An 18,290-nucleotide genomic window follows, 5' to 3' on the forward strand; every position below is an offset into this window, starting at 1 on the left:
GGAATGTAAAGCTTAGTAGCCGGCCCATTTTTGGTTCAGAACCTGGGTAACGCATGCTTATTGGTGGCTAAATGTAGCCACCAATAAGCAAGCGCTATCCAGGGTGCTGAACTTAAAATTTTCCTATTCTTTACATTTCTGCTTTTTAAATAAAGATAGCGGAGAATGAAGAACAATTGATAATAGGAGTAAATGAGTTGCTTAAAATTGCATGCTCTATCTGAATCATGAAAGAAGAAAAAAATTGGGTTTATTATCCTTTTAACGTGTGTTAAACCTGCAAAGGGATTAAACAAATAGAAAAAGCTCAGATAAGCTTTGGTTGATAAGACATGGCCGATAAGCCAATCAGGAGTGTCAGTCACAATTACCAGACAATCACCAGCAGTACCTTGCTTGGGAGAGCAATTCTTGCAGCTAAGTGGGCTATTTGTATATTCAGACTATATTCATAAAGTTGCACTTTATTCTGTGGTAAATCTCCTCACAACATCCCCTATAGATTGTAATCTCTTTGGTAGATCCCAAAGTTTTATAAGTATACTGATGAATACTTCCTCCAGCTTGCTCCTGTTTGTGTAAAGGGTCTTTTCATATGCAGAGGAAGGGGGATTATCTGCTATTTTTGCTATACAGGCCCTTTCAGTGGGTGTTCCAGCTAACCTTTTCAACAGTGCTAAACTGGGAGCTTCTAAGTAAGTTTTATACTGGATTTTTATATCAGTATCTGTACATATTCTTCTTTATAGTAGTGTATTACATGCAGTTACATGAACATTGGTGTATACTGTCCCTTTAAGTCTCTTTAAACACTAAATGCAGCCTAAATTGTTCAATCTAAAGAAACAGAAACTTATTTAGAAATGAATTTGATCTTTTATAGTTTTAGGTACCTACATTTATAATGACTCCTTTATCCAAAAGGCTCTGTTTTTTTGCCGTCATGACAAAGTAATGTGTGCTGTCCTTGTAGTACACAATATTCTCCAGATCAATTCCTACAATCAGAACAGAACACACGAGTAACTGAACCGTAAGGTTATTTCACGTTTACCATAAATAGCATGAAAAAAAAATCCACAAGAAAGCAGCTTCTGTTTTATGGTGGTATTTCTGATTATAGGGTTGATTTTTAATAGCTGTGTGTTATAATTACTTGTCTTTATATAGCGTCTGAGGCTGTCATGCTGCATTTATAATAAAGCTCACTGGGTTCCCACTACAGTCACTTTATTAAAACTGCGGCATCAAGCAGATGTCAACTGAACTATAATGTTAATGTTGTGGGTGGCAGGGTGGGCCACATACAATGCATGGCAGCAGGTGCACCTACAAATTTATTGAAGCAATATGGAAGTCAAATTAAAAATTTTATGATCCAGATATAGTGTACAAAAAAATAAAATAAAATTCAGTTTTTCTGATAAAATCTTATTTCCATTCCATAGGAACCTACTGAACTATGCACAGGAGGGCGCATGTGTCTTCACACACTAGGGCGTTGATTTATCATGCTATGGTGAACAGGGGCGTACATACGCACCCCTCTCCGCCACAGCTCAACTCATTGCACAATAACGCAATTTTGCACTCTTGGGCCACGCCCCCCCCTGCCTAAGCCAATCACGCGCGGGCAGGAGCTGTCAATCTCCCTGGTCAGATGAAGAGGTTAGGGAAGCAGCGGTCTAATGACCGCTGCTTGATAAATCCCAACTGCAGGTTCTCTTGTGAGAACCTGCAGTCCTAGTGGGGCGAAAGGCTGGCAAAGCCCTTGATAAATCAACCCCTATGTTTTAATAAAAATTACTGAAATGCAACAACATTCAGGATATTTAATCCTCTGAACAACGCATGAAATAACTTAGCCGTATTCATAAACATATATTTGATCACTTTTTAAAAGGAATATGAAACATAAAATGCTTCTTTCATGATTCAGATAGAGCATGCTATTTTAAACAGCTTTCTAATTTACTTCTATTACCAATTTGTCTTTGTTCATTTGCTATTTTCTGTTGAAAAGCAGGGACATATGCTTATTTCTGGAACACTATATAGCAGCAGTATTGAAAGAATCGTATTCATTAGCAAGAGCACTAGATGACAGCTCTATTTCTGGTTATGTAGTGCTCCATATGCCTACCTAGATATCTCTTTAACACTGAACATCATGGGAATGCAGCATATTTGATAATAGAAGTGAATTGGAAACTTTTTTAAAAATTATATGTTCTGTCTAGATCACAAAATAATTTTTTTGTGTTTTATATCCCTTTAAGTATTGTTGATGAAATTGTGTGAAAGCAACTTTTGTTGTAGATTCTTCCATACAGAAGCATAATATGCACTAAATATTCTGTAAATATTCCAATCTAAAATTCACCACACTGGTAGGAAATTGACGAAGTGCTGAGTTTGTGGTACAAAACGCGTAGGTGGTTGGACTTCTTCGGATCTGTTGGCTCTTACTGACAGTGATTATGTACAATAGATGCTTTTAACTCTGTACAATGAAAATTTAGCTTTACTAATTCCTCTCTATTTTGAAGTCTCCTGTATTTATCTGTTGTATTTTGTATACTATAGCATAGATTACAAGTGGAGCGCAAAAATATTAGCACTTTTGTGCATTAAAATTGATTGGGTTCAATCAATAGCCCATATATTTTAGTACTTATATTATTAAGTCCAAAGTTATTTTTCATTGGTCGAGTTATAGTCTAGGGCGCACTAACATCTGCATGCCGGATCGTACACATGCACTAAATCCTCACATAATAGACTTCTACAGGGCAGTGCAGTCAAATTAAAGTCAGATGCCATTTGAGCGCTACAAAGGATACTAAAAGAATGAAGCAGATCTGATAATATAAGGAAATTGGAACATGGTTTAAAATTGTATAGTCTACCTAAATCGTGACACAAACAAGTTAAGTTTTATGTTAATACAGACCTCTCTCTGGTTATTATAATCACCAAAAACAGTATTTACCTTCCCATAACTGTCAATATTTTTTTTTAATCATGATTTACTACAACATTCTTAGCTGTCAGTTCCTGCACCAACAAATCAAATTCCCGTCACCAAATACAGAGAGCGCTGTATGACAGCGCACATCCTAATAAGTAAACATGGTTGTTTTTACAGTGATCTTATACAATGAGGACAAACCTGTTTCTTCCTTCAGGTCTTGAAAGAACTTTTGATTGAAAATAAAGGCAACACCACTGATTTCTTCAACCTTGGCTTCAGCAGTTGTATTTCTATTGATAAAGTTGGCAGTTATGGCAATAGCTAGTTTTCCTCTGAACTCTTTCCTTCGAAATCCTAAAAGAGAAATAGTTTATTGTATTATTTCACACTTAAAGGGATAGAGTCAGGAACTGTTAATACATTGTTAAATAAAGAACTTTCCTAAAGAGACAATAAAATTAAAATAGATTTCCTAATAAAATGTTGATTATACATAAATGAAAATCTTTACAATCCACGCACCCCCCCCCCACACACACACACACATAGCGTTTAGAGAGCATTCTGTAGAATGCAGAACACCACATACTGCAATGTGATTGGTTGATATGTGCAGATGCTGGTTTATATAGAGCCCCTGATTGGTCACAGTAAGGGAAGTACTATAAACAACATTCAAAAGTCTTTTCAAGGCGTGTGTCCCAGGAGTGCAGAACAATGCATGTTTTTCTAATATTAGCACAGGTTTTAAACACTGTTAATACATTTATTTGCACGGCAGTAAATAATTACTAATGTATTAATAAAAAACTCTAATGCATGCAAAATCTTACCGCCTAATGCACCCCAGTGCGAGAATGTTACAGTTAAGAAATGTGATATCAGTTGAGATGTGTAATTAAACAACTTTGCAGTGTACTTTCATTATTTATTGTGCACTCTTTTTATGTAATTTAGCTCTGAAAATTGAGCAATTTCTAAATCCTAGAACTTGAAATGCATCATGCTGACTTATCAAGGCTAACTCTGCTACATGTAGATCACTAATTGGCTTTATCAATTAACAACTGCAAAATAATGTAATAACATTATAACCAAGGAAAGCCTTGTTGTCTGTGGACCAAAGCCCAGATTGGTTCTACCAAATAAGGAAAATGGGTGGAGCTGGGCTAAAAAAAGGATGTTAATTTGTTTTATACAAGTTAAGACTTGGCTGATTTTATATATATATATATATATATATATATATATATATATATATATATATATATATATATATATATATATATATATATATATATATATACACACACACACACACACACATACATACATATACACACACACACACATATATATATATATATATATATATATATATATATATATATATATATATATATATACACACACACACATACATATACATACACACACACACACACATATATAAATATATAGCAAAATAACAGAAAATGTACTGTCCCTTTAACTTATTATAATATAATATTGAGTAAATTAGAGCGACTTATAAATTATATTTTTTCCAATCATTTCCATAAACTAAGTTCCTATAAAAATAAATTTATTTGCCCCCCCCAAGATATAAGCCTTCCAAGTGGATAACAAAACTCAGAGTCTTGCCCCTATAAACAAATACATCTGTGGGATTGTCCCTCTCAGCTAATGGCAATTAATACAGCAATATGTACTTTTAATTAAAGATGTTTACTATTTAAATGTTAGCACCTTTAGCAACTTAATAAATACAGGTGTTGTGATAAGATTAGTGAATACTCAACAAAGCATCAGTGAGACCTTTTGAACACATAGGTTGCCAGTTTGATTACAACTGGCAACTACTTCAGAATTTTCCAATCAGAAGAAGCTTTAGTGAATATCTCAAAGTCATGGGCATCCGCAAGAATGTTTTCAAGCCGTGTATACCATGTCTTGACCATAATAATATCATTCAAATGAAGTTAAATACAATGTATACTTAAATGTTATAGCTCTTAGTAATTGCAACCACACAATTTCCCAAAACGTCGCACAACCCAACTCTAGTATTTGTAATGAAAGGTCTCAAGAATGCGTTGGTTTATTTTTAGTAGCGATGGAACCACAGTTCCTTGCCCATGGTCTATGGGATAGCACATGTTACTTATCATTCAAAAGAGGTGTCTCTCCTCAAATTAAAAGGGACACGAAAGTTAAAATTAAACTTTCACAATTCAGACAGAACATGCCATTTTTAGAGACTTTTCAATTTATGTATATTATCCTTATCCTTTAAAATTGTTTGTTCTAATTCATATAAGAAAAAAATGGGTTTCATGTACCTTTAATACAGAACATTTTCATGCCCCTTTAACTACTACAAAAAGTCAGAAATTGCCACTTTACTATTTAATTGAACTCCTTTGATTGTCTGCTACCCATGCTGCTATGTGAGTTTGTGCAACTTATACACCCTGTGACTCACCACACCCTAAGGTTACACCTTCCTACAAACAGCACTTATAACCTTTCCAAAAAATAAATCCAATGAAACAAACCATGACATGCCTTTCTTATTAACAATAGTAATAATATATAGTAAAATGTATGATGTGCTTGAAACGGATGCTTCAAGTTAACACACTGTAAAACTGGTTACAATTGTACGTCCGATATGACTTATGAAATAAACATTTTGGGTTTTATGTCCCTATGAAGGGACAGTCTACTTGATTTTTTTATTGTTTAAAAACATAGACAACACCTTTACCTACTTATTCCCCAGCTTTGTATAGCCAACATTGTTATATTAATATACTTTACAATCTCTAAATTTGCATGTTTCTAAGCCCCAGCAGGATGACCCTTATCTCAGTGCTTTTTTATCTTACTACATCTTGCACAACAGCTAGATAGTGCTAGTTCATGTGTGCCATATAGATAGCATTGTGCTTACTCCCAGGGATAATGAAAATGGTTATACAAGACCAGCACGGGTTGGCTAAAATGAAAGATTATAAAAAAAAAGCACTAATATAAGGGGCAGTCTGCAGGGCTTAGATACAGGTATATATAGGTAAAAAGTATATTAATATAACAGTGTTGGTTATGCAAAACTAGGTAATGGGTAGCAATTTTCAAGCTGTCTCATTTCTTTTTAGGAATAGTTTGCTGTATGTTGCAAGATAAGTAAACTAAACACAATGATAATACCGGGGAGGACATTTTAGCCATCACAATACTAATTACCCTTGAATAACAACATTAATTAACATACCATACAACTGATGTAACAATGAGCATATTGTCTAATTAGCATACAATACTGTTGCATTCTGTATAGCAACATAGCTGTCTATAACACTTATTAGGTAACTGTTGCACTGATTGCCATACTATTCAACCAATTAGTATACTACAGTGCTAATTAGTAATTTATCAAGAATTATCTTTGATCTCAATGTGTCACCAGTTTGCACAATGCTCCACTACATAGTAAACCATAGTAATACTTAGCTCACTGATCTGCTAATTAGCACAATCTTGTTCCATTAAAACAAAAATAAACAATTTGAGACTGTAGTGTAGAATGTTTCATGATGTGTATTAAAATTAATGCATTATACTTGATTATGTGCCACATAGTGGCATATGAGGAGGCCACTGATTATGTGCTGTATAGTAGCATATGAAATCACTGATTATGTGCTGTATAGTGGCAAATGAGACCACTGATTATGTGCTGTATAGTAGCATATGAAATCACTGATTATGTGCTGTATAGTGGCAAATGAGACCACTGATTATGTGCCGTATAGTAGCATATGAGACCGCTGAGTATGTGCTGTATCGTAGCATATGAGACAACTGATTATGTGCCATATAGTAGCATAGGAGACCACTGATTATGTGCCGTATATAAGCATATGAGACCACTGATTATGTGCTGTATAGTAGCATATGAGACCACTGATTATGTGCCATATAGTAGCATGAGACTACTGAATATGTGCCGTATATTAGCATATGAGACCACTGATTATGTGCTGTATAGTAGCATATGAGACCACTAATTATGTGCCATATAGTAGCATATGAGACCACTGATTATGTGCCGTATATTAGCATTAGAGACCACTAATTATCTGCCGTATAGTAGCATATGAGACCACTAATTATGTGCTGTATAGTAGCATATGAGACCACTAATTATGTGCCACATAGTAGCATATGAGACCACTGATTATGTGCTGTATATTAGCATATGAGCCACTGCTTATGTGCCACATAGTAGCATATGAGACCACTGATTATGTGATGTATAGTAGCATAGGAGATCACTGATTATGTGCTGTATAGTAGCATATGAGACCACTGATTATGTGCTGTATAGTAGCATATGAGACCACTGATTATGTGCTGTATAGTAGCATATGAGAACACTAATTATGTGCTGTATAGTAGCATATGAGACCACTGATAAAGTGCTGTATAGTAGCATATGAGACCACTGATTATGTGCCACATAGTAGCATATGAGACCACTGATTATGTGCTGTATATTAGCATATGAGCCACTGCTTATGTGCCACATAGTAGCATATGAGGCCACTGATTATGTGCTGTATAGTAGCATATGAGACAACTGATTATGTGCTATATAGTAGCATATGAGACCACCGATTATGTGCTGTATAGTAGCATATGAGACCACTGATTATGTGCTGTATAGTAGCATATGAGACCACTGATTATGTGCCACATAGTAGCATATGAGACCACTGATTATGTGCTGTATATTAGCATATGAGCCACTGCTTATGTGCCACATAGTAGCATACGAGGCCACTGATTATGTGCTGTATAGTAGCATATGAGACAACTGATTATGTGCCATATAGTAGCATATGAGACCACTGATTATGTGCTGTATAGTAGCATATGAGACCACTGATTATGTGCTGTATATTAGCATATGAGACCACTGATTATGTGCCATAAACCATCTTCTCTTTATACCTACTATATATTTGGTTTGTTTTTCTTTATTTGAAAACTAGATTTCAGTGTCTCTAACCAGACTAAAGAGCTCACTGTTTTTCTTAAATTAAAGGGATATTAAATACTTTGAGATGATATAAAATGATAAATCATATATATATAAAAAAGTATGCAAAATACTGTCATTATTTATTTTGTCCCCTTTTCCTGTAATTCCATTCTGAAATTGAGAGCTTTTCAGTTCCGGTTAGAAGTGGAAGTGCAGAACACTGTTATCTTCCACACAGCCATTGGCTACACACTTTAGTGACCTATTTATAACTGTATCTAATTGGCTACAACAGAGAAGGTAACCTAAGTTACAACATGGCAGCTCCCATTGTTTTATAGACACTAAAACTTTACAATTATTTTGTCAATATTTAAACAGCTAATGAAAGTTTCAAAAATACAACTACATGTTAATCTCAGACTAATCTTTTCTTTGAATGCATCATTCTATCTAGCATTTATTTAGTGTTTAAGGTCCCTTTCAATAAAATAACAGTAATTTTGAAGCCTAGTTTGCAAGATATCAAAATGGTATTCCATTTAAACAGACCAAATCATATTCTTATTACTCTGATCATGTTGTATTTCTTACCTTCCAACGTGTTTCTACGTCCGTCCGCCCCGATGATCACATCAAACTCATATTCTGATAAGGGGTGATCTTGAGGCAGAAATTCTGCCCTCCAACCAATTTCTAAACAAAGCAGTAAAGAAACAAATAGTTAAAATGTTTACATATAAACACATACGGCTAGATTACGAGTTTTGCGTTAGGGTTAAAAAGCAGCGTTGAGAGGTCCCAACGCTGCTTTTTTTCCTAACGCTGGTATTACGAGTCTTGCAGGTACAGGTGTACCGCTCACTTTTTTGCGTATCCCATATTTTCAATGGGACTTGCATAACGCCGGTATTACGAGTCTTGGAAAAAGTGAGCGGTAGACCCTCTCCAGTCAAGACTCGTACCGCATTTAAAAGTCAGTAGTTAAGAGTTTTATGGGCTAACGCCGTAACATAAAACTCTTAACTAAAGTGCTAAAAAGTAAACTAACACCCATAAACTACCTATTAACCCCTAAACCGAGACCCCCCCCACATCGCAAACACTTAAATAACATTTTTAACCCCTGATCTGTCCAAAACTAAATACTTACCTATAAAATAAACCCTAAGCTAGCTACAATATAACTAATAGTTACATTGTAGCTAGCTTAGGGTTTATTTTTATTTTACAGGCAACTTTGTATTTATTTTAACTAGGTACAATAGTTATTAAATAGTTATTAACTATTTAATAGCTACCTAGCTAAAATAAAGACAAATTTACCTGTAAAATAAAAATAAACCTAAGTTACAATTACACCTAACACTACACTAAAATTAAATTAATTCACTAAACTAACTACAATTAAATACAGTTATCTAAATTACGAGAAAAAAAAAACACTAAATTACAGAAAATAGTAAAATAATTGCAATTTGTTTAAACTAATTACACCTAATCTAATCCCCCTAATAAAATAAAAAATCCCCCCAAAATAATAAAAATTCCTACCCTATACTAAATTACAAACAGCCCTTAAAAGGGCCTTTTGCGGGGCATTGCCCCAAAGTAATCAGCTCTTTTACCTGTAAAAAAAAATACAATACCCCCCCAACATTAAAACCCACCACCCACACACCCAACTCTACTCTAAAACCCACCCAATCCCTCCTTAGTAAAACCTAACACTAACCCCTTGAAGATCACCTTACCGGGAGACGTCTTCACCCAACCGGGCAGAAGTGGTCCTCCAGACGGGCAGAAGTCTTCATCCTATCCGGGCAGAAGAGGTCCTCCAGACGGCCAGAAGTCTTCATCCAGACGGCATCTTCTATCTTCATCCATCCGGAGCGGAGCGGGTCCATCTTCAAGATATCCGACGCGGAGCATCCTCTTCCTTCCGACGACTAACACTAAATGACGGTACCTTTAAGTGACATCATCCAAGATGGCGTCCCTTCAATTCCGATTGGCTGATAGAATTCTATCAGCCAATTGGAATTAAGGTAGAAAAAAATCCTATTGGCTGATCCAATCAGCCAATAGGATTGAGCTTGCATTCTTTTGGCTGTTCCAATCAGCCAATAGAATGCGAGCTCAATCCTATCCTTCAAGGTAAAAGAGCTGATTACTTTGGGGCAATGCCCTGCAAAAGGCCCTTTTAAGGGATATTCGTAATTTAGTATAGGGTAGGGCTTTTTATTATTTTGTGGGGCTTTTTTATTTTATTAGGGGGATTAGATTAGGTGTAATTAGTTTAAAAAAATTGTAATTATTTTATTATTTTCTGTAATTTAGTGGGGTTTTTTCTTTCCATAATTTAGATAATTGTATTTAATTGTAGTTAGTTTAGGGAATTAATTTAATTATAGTGTAGTGTAGGTGTAATTGTAACTTAGGTTTATTTTTATTTTACAGGTAAATTTGTTTTTATTTTAGCTAGGTAGCTATTAAATAGTTAATAACTATTTAATAACTATTGTACCTAGTTAAAATAAATACAAAAGTTGCCTGTACAATAAAAATAAACCCTAAGATAGCTACAATGTAACTATTAGTTATATTGTGGCTAGCTTAGGGTTTATTTTATAGGTAAGTATTTAGTTTTAAATAGGAATAATTTAGTTAATTAAAGTTATTTTATTTAGATTATTTTAAATTATATTTAAGTTAGGGGGGTTAGGTTTAGGGTTAGACTTAGGTTTAGGGGTTAATATATTTATTATAGTGGCAGATTAGGAGTTAATAAGTGTAGTTAGGTGGCGGCGACATTTGGGGAGGCAGATTAGGGGTTAATAAATATAATGTAGGGTTTGGCGATGTTGGGGGCAGCAGATTAGGGGTTCATAAGTATAATGTAGGTGGCGGCGGTGTCTGGAGCGGCAGATTAGGGGTTAATAAATATAAAGCAGATGTCGGCAGCAGATTAGGGGTTAATAAGTGTAAGATTAGGGGTGTTTAGACTCGGGGTTCATGTTAGGGTGTTAGGTGTAGACATAACAAGTATTTCCCCATAGGAATCAATGGGGCTGCGTTAGGAGCTGAATGCTACTTTTTTGCAGGGTTTTTTTCAGCCCGAATCTGCCCCATTGATTCCTATGGGGAAATGGTGCACGAGCACGTTTAGCCAGCTCACCGCTACTGTAAGCAGCGCTGGTATCGAGATGAGATGTGGAGCAAAATTTTGCTCTTCGCTCACTTTTCTGCGGCTAACGCAGAGTTTGTAAAAACCCGTAATACCAGCGCTGTCTGTAAGTGAGCGGAGAGCTGAAACTGCTCGTTAGCCCCGCAAGCCTTACCGACAAAAACTCGTAATCTAGCCGATAGGTAGAGAGGCTTACATTAATACGTATAAGTAACCTTAGTAAGTTATTATGCAAGCTGTTTAACGGAAATTCATTTTCAAATCCCGTTTAAAAAAAGAGCCAGGTGATTAAAGAAGTATATTTATTTTGTAACACATCTTTCTTATATTAAGTGAGCAAAACTTTATGAGCAATGTAATTATGCTCTTCTAAGCCCCCCCCCCATTATGTGGAATAAAATTTCTCTTCAACTCAATGTCATTCTTCCATTGAGTTATTTTTATTTAACCTTTGCATGCATGTTTGCAGTGCATGTGCACTATCATTTAACCTGTGCATGCATGTTTGCAATGCATGTGCAATACAGGGAGTGCAGAATTATTAGGCAAATGAGTATTTTGACCACATCATCCTCTTTATGCATGTTGTCTTACTCCAAGCTGTATAGGCTCAAAAGCCTACTACCAATTAAGCATATTAGGTGATGTGCATCTCTGTAATGAGAAGGGGTGTGGTCTAATGACATCAACACCCTATATCAGGTGTGCATAATTATTAGGCAACTTCCTTTCCTTTGGCAAAATGGGTCAAAAGAAGGACTTGACAGGCTCAGAAAAGTCAAAAATAGTGAGATATCTTGCAGAGGGATGCAGCACTCTTAAAATTGCAAAGCTTCTGAAGCGTGATCAACGAACAATCAAGCGTTTCATTCAAAATAGTCAACAGGGTCGCAAGAAGCGTGTGGAAAAACCAAGGCGCAAAATAACTGCCCATGAACTGAGAAAAGTCAAGCGTGCAGCTGCCAAGATGCCACTTGCCACCAGTTTGGCCATATTTCAGAGCTGCAACATCACTGGAGTGCCCAAAAGCACAACGTGTGCAATACTCAGAGACATGGCCAAGGTAAGAAAGGCTGAAAGACGACCACCACTGAACAAGACACACAAGCTGAAACGTCAAGACTGGGCCAAGAAATATCTCAAGACTGATTTTTCGAAGGTTTTATGGACTGATGAAATGAGAGTGAGTCTTGATGGGCCAGATGGATGGGCCCGTGGCTGGATTGGTAAAGGGCAGAGAGCTCCAGTCCGACTCAGACGCCAGCAAGGTGGAGGTGGAGTACTGGTTTGGGCTGGTATCATCAAAGATGAGCTTGTGGGGCCTTTTCAGGTTGAGGATGGAGTCAAGCTCAACTCCCAGTCCTACTGCCAGTTTCTGGAAGACACCTTCTTCAAGCAGTGGTACAGGAAGAAGTCTGCATCCTTCAAGAAAAACATGATTTTCATGCAGGACAATGCTCCATCACACGCGTCCAAGTACTCCACAGCGTGGCTGGCAAGAAAGGGTATAAAAGAAGAAAATCTAATGACATGGCCTCCTTGTTCACCTGATCTGAACCCCATTGAGAACCTGTGGTCCATCATCAAATGTGAGATTTACAAGGAGGGAAAACAGTACACCTCTCTGAACAGTGTCTGGGAGGCTGTGGTTGCTGCTGCACGCAATGTTGATGGTGAACAGATCAAAACACTGACAGAATCCATGGATGGCAGGCTTTTGAGTGTCCTTGCAAAGAAAGGTGGCTATATTGGTCACTGATTTGTTTTTGTTTTGTTTTTGAATGTCAGAAATGTATATTTGTGAATGTTGAGATGTTATATTGGTTTCACTGGTAAAAATAAATAATTGAAATGGGTATATATTTGTTTTTTGTTAAGTTGCCTAATAATTATGCACAGTAATAGTCACCTGCACACAGATATCCCCCTAAAATAGCTATAACTAAAAACAAACTAAAAACTACTTCCAAAACTATTCAGCTTTGATATTAATGAGTTTTTTGGGTTCATTGAGAACATGGTTGTTGTTCAATAATAAAATTAATCCTCAAAAATACAACTTGCCTAATAATTCTGCACTCCCTGTATATTTAAACCTGTGCATGCACGTGCAATATATTTAAACCTGTGCATGCATGTTTGCAATCCATGTGAAATATCTTTAAACCTGTGCATGCATGTTTGCAATCCATGTGCAATATATTTAAACCTGTGCATGCATGTTTGCAATCCATGTGCAATATATTTAAACCTGTGCATGCATGTTTGCAATCCATGTGCAATATATTTAAACCTGTGCATGCATGTTTGCAATCCATGTGCAATATATTTAAACCTGTGCATGCATGTTTGCAATCCATGTGCAATATCTTTAAACCTGTGCATGCATGTTTGCAATCCATGTGCAATATGTTTAAACCTGTGCATGAATGTTTGCAATGCATGTGCAATTTCTTGCCAATAATGATGTGAAGAAGCATGTTGCACATGCACAGCAGCAGTCTCCATAGAGCAACAAGCAGGGTCAAGAGCTTGTTTTAGATAAAGGCTTTGTGGGAAAAGGACATTTAAAGGGACACTAAAAAGTTAACATTTATTATTCAGACCAAACATGCAATCTAAAAAATAAATACAAATATACAATTTACTTCCATTATAAAAATGTGCACAGTCTTTTCATATGCACACTTTCTGAGGAACCAGCTCTTACTGAGCATGTGCAGGAATTCACATTATATATACACTAGTTGATAAGCCTATGTTTTGAAAATGCAACCACCCAAGCTACAAAAAATAAAAATACTGAAAAAATAAACAAAGCTATCAATAATAATAAAATTAAACCTAAACTAATACCCCTATAAAAATAAAAAATCCCCCCCCAAAATAAAAACACCCCCTAATCTAATACTAAACTACAAATAGCCCTTAAAATGGCTTTTTGTAGGGCATTGCCCTAAGTTTAACAGCTCTTTTACATTAAAAATAAACAAAGTGCAGTAAAGAACCCGCCCAAATAATAAAAAAAAAAACACCAATAAACCTAAACTACCCATTGCCCATAAAGGGGCATTTGTATGGGGATTGCCCTTAAAAGGACATTCAGCTCTTTTTCACTGCCCTTAAAAATTTCTTTTGAAATTTGCCCAAAAAAACCCTAATCTAAAAAAACAACCCCCCCCCAAAAAAACTAAAAAAAACCCTATCACTAAAGCCCCAAATAGGTACTAACTGTTTCAGAAGTCTGGCGGAGAAGGTCTTCTTCCAGGCAGGTCCATCATCTTCATCCACAGCGAAGGTGGCGCGGAGCAGAGGTCCAGAGAGATCTTCCCAGATGTGGTGATCCTAAGATGTGGTGATCCTATTGGCTTTTCAAATCAGCCAATAAGATTTCAGTAGCTCTCATCCTATTGGCTGATTTTGAAAATTTCAGCCAATAGGAATTCAAGGTATCCCAATAAATATGGGGTACCTTGAATTCAATCTTCAGTGTGTGGTGGACGATTGCATGAAGAGGAACCTCCACGCCATCACCGAGGACCGTCGCCGCTGAGGAGCACCACCGCCGCCAATGACTACCGCAGAGGATTGCCACTTCTGGGAAGACCACTCCGGACCTCCGAGGAGCGCTGCCTTTGCTGTTGCTGAAGATGATGGACCCGCCTGGAAGAAGACCTTCTTTAGTGTTATGTTTTTTTAAAAAATTTTTTTGGGGGGTTTGTTTTTTTAGATTAGGGTTTTTTTGGGCAAATTTCAAGAGCTGAATGCCCTTTTAAGGGCAGTGAAAAAGAGCTGAATGCCCTTGCAAATGCCCCTTTAGAGGCAATGGGTAGTTTAGGTTTATTAGTGTTAGTTTTTTTTTTATTTGGGGGGGTTTGGTGGGTGGGGGGTTTTACTGTTAGGGGGGGGCATTGTTTATTTGTAATGTAAAAGAGCTGTTAAAATTAGGGCAATGCCCTACAAAAAACCCTTTTACGGGCTATTGGTAGTTTAGCATTAGATTAGGGGGTGTTTTCATTTGGGGGGGGGCTTTTTTATTTTCATAGGTATTAGGTTTTTTTGTTTGTTTGTTTTTTTGCATAGTGTTGTTTATTAATTTTTGTAATGTTAGCATTTTTTTATTTTCTGTAATTAGATTAATGTATTTTTATTGTAATGTAGTAATTAATTTTTATTGTCATTAAGGGGTTAATTAAGGGGGTGTTAGGTTAGGGGGCTTAGTCATTAAATTAGTTTTTTGCTTTGTATGGGTTGGCGGTGTTGGAGATAATAGGTAAATTAGGTTTAATGAGTTGTGGGGGGGTTGGCGGTTTAGGGGTTAATAGATGTATTATGTAGTTTGCGATGTTGGGGTTTGCAGATTTAGGGGTTAATAATTATATTAGGTAGTTGTTTTTTTCTTAAAGGGACACTGAACCCAAATTTTTTTCTTTTGTGATTCAGATAGAGCATGAAATTTTAAGCAATTTTCTAATTCACTCCTATTATCAAATTTTCTTCATTCTCTTTGTATCTTTATTTGAAATGCAAGAATGTAAGTTTAGATGCCGGCCCATTTTTGGTGAACAACCGGGGTTGTTCTTGCTGATTGGTGGATAAATTCATCCACCAATAAAAAGGTGCTGTCCAGAGTTCTAAATCAAAAAAGACGCTTAGATGCCTTCTTTTTGAAATAAAGATAGCAAGTGAATGAAGAAAAGTTGATAATGGAAGGGTGGTGAAAGAATCCACCTGCATCCAGGTGAATTCTTTTGGCTGCGCACACAGCCAACATTCTGTTGGCTGCTTCGTGCTGCCAACATTCCTTTGAGGATGCATGCGCAACTGCCAACGGACGCGTTACAAATGCAATTATAGTATAGATATGCATTTGTTATTGGTTGTCACATGATAAGGGGGTAGGAAAAATGGAAGTAACTTAGAAATTTGTCATTGTCTTTTTATTATGCATATGTTTATGATTATGCAATTCTACTGTGGTCCTATAATAGGGAACAGTGTCCAAAATAGTAAATGGCTTGAGTGACACTACAGTAGGAATAAAATGCTTTAGACTGGGGTATCTAGACAGCTAGGCTTGTGTAAGAGAATTAGACTGAATGCTAAAAGGTACTTTCAGGGAAACCTTTAAAACAAAAGCAGATCACAATTTGGTATGATCATTTAAAACAGGTACATTGTTAATATTCCTTGTCACTTTAAGAGTATTAAATATACTGTATGTTTGTTTATTTGTAATGAGAGCAAGCACTGCTGTCAGGAAGAATATATACTAGCATAACATGGTAGTGATTAATGTAGGGACACCTCCAGTGCTACGGTCAGTGTGTGCCAGCTGCCAGGCTTTCTTTTTAAGCCCTGATAACAGTGTGTCTTATTTACATTTTCGCAGCACTCAGCGTCCTTAAAAATGTTATCAAATTCCTTTTTGTCATCACTATCTGATCCTCCCGAAACCCCAGAAACGTTCTTCCCTAGGTCCATGTAAAATTATCTCTCTAAACGGTATGAGTGGGAGATGGCATATTCACAATGATTATCCAGGCACACACTGGCAGACATAGCGAGACACGGCTCTTCATGCCAACACATACTTCTAAATGTATTAGGTTAGTGACTCGAGCACAAATAATATCATTACTGTCCAATGCTTAAAGTGATGGTAAACTGTAGCATTTTTGAAACACTTGTCTGCATGTAAGGAGTGAAATAAAGTTCATGCATGATTTTTAATTAAACATGCGCAAATATATACCTTTAGTTTAGGTCATTTCTACTAACAACCCCTCCTCCGGCCACCCTCTGCAAAGCTAATTTTTGTTCACAAGGTGTTATTTCAACCTCTTCTCCAATAGCTGTGCTAGTCACAGGACAGTATAAGTGAGCCAATCAGGAATAGCATATCCCTTTATTCACCAATAACTGGGCATCTCTTGCTTAGAACCAGCATAAGGACACATCTGATGCATTATTTTTTTTTTACTTTTTTTGCAGGGTTAAACATTAACCAAGGAGCATTTCTGTAATAAAATCATCTAACAAGTCAATTCTATTATTACATTACAACGTACCTTTAATTTACCACATTTTTAATTCTAGGTTTCACATCTATAGCTAATAAACCAGAAGATAAAATGATTGGTAATATCTTTGTATTTATATTTTCTAAATTAAATTACTTCGATTCTCTTGATCTTCGGGTGGCTCCAGTAGTTTAACGAATTCCACATTCACATGAATTTCTATTCCGTGCAAAAGGGCGATCTTAAAAAGCATAAGCTGGAGCTGCCAGATACCTAGAAGAAATAATGATATAAAATGAGATTACCCAAGTGAGATGTAGAAATATCAAATATGACCCTTCCAGACACTGCTCACACTAATAAAGCTTGTGTCTCATACATTAATGAACTAACAGATATATAAATCCAGTTAAAGGGGCATATGAGGTTATAACATGCTAGGGAGATTAAAGGGATAGTTTAGTCAAAATAACTTTCATGATTCCGAGCATGTAATGTCTCACCCTAACAAATCAGAGCATGTAATGTCTCACCCTAACAAATCAGAGCATGTAATGTCTCACCCTAACAAATCAGAGCATGTAATGTGTCACCCTAACAAATCAGAGCATGTAATGTCTCACCCTAACAAATCAGAGCATGTAATGTCTCACCGTAACAAATCAGAGCATGTAATGTCTCACCCTAACAAATCAGAGCATGTAATGTCTCACCCTAACAAATCAGAGCATGTAATGTCTCACCCTAACAAATCAGAGCATGTAATGTCTCACCCTAACAAATCAGAGCATGTAATGTCTCACCCTAACAAATCAGAGCATGTAATGTCTCACCCTAACAAATCAGAGCATGTAATGTCTCACCCTAACAAATCAGAGCATGTAATGTCTCACCGTAACAAATCAGAGCATGTAATGTCTCACCCTAACAAATCAGAGCATGTAATGTCTCACCCTAACAAATCAGAGCATGTAATGTCTCACCCTAACAAATCAGAGCATGTAATGTCTCACCCTAACAAATCAGAGCATGTAATGTCTCACCCTAACAAATCAG

General features: G+C 36.3%; 1 protein-coding gene across 1 annotated transcript in view; it reads right to left on the minus strand.

Moving 5' to 3' along the window:
* Positions 1-18,290, minus strand: part of MICAL2 (microtubule associated monooxygenase, calponin and LIM domain containing 2) — a 529,879-nt gene that overhangs the window by 340,802 nt on the left and 170,787 nt on the right. Inside the window, exons 4-7 of the mRNA XM_053689298.1 lie at positions 17,391-17,507; positions 8,619-8,720; positions 3,173-3,328; positions 898-998 (exon numbers count right to left, since the gene is read on the minus strand). Coding sequence (XP_053545273.1) covers positions 898-998; positions 3,173-3,328; positions 8,619-8,720; positions 17,391-17,507 — 476 coding nt within the window. The remainder of the gene's footprint in view (positions 1-897; positions 999-3,172; positions 3,329-8,618; positions 8,721-17,390; positions 17,508-18,290) is intronic.

This window comes from Bombina bombina, chromosome 7 (assembly GCF_027579735.1).
Source record: "Bombina bombina isolate aBomBom1 chromosome 7, aBomBom1.pri, whole genome shotgun sequence".
Classification (NCBI taxonomy): domain Eukaryota; kingdom Metazoa; phylum Chordata; class Amphibia; order Anura; family Bombinatoridae; genus Bombina; species Bombina bombina.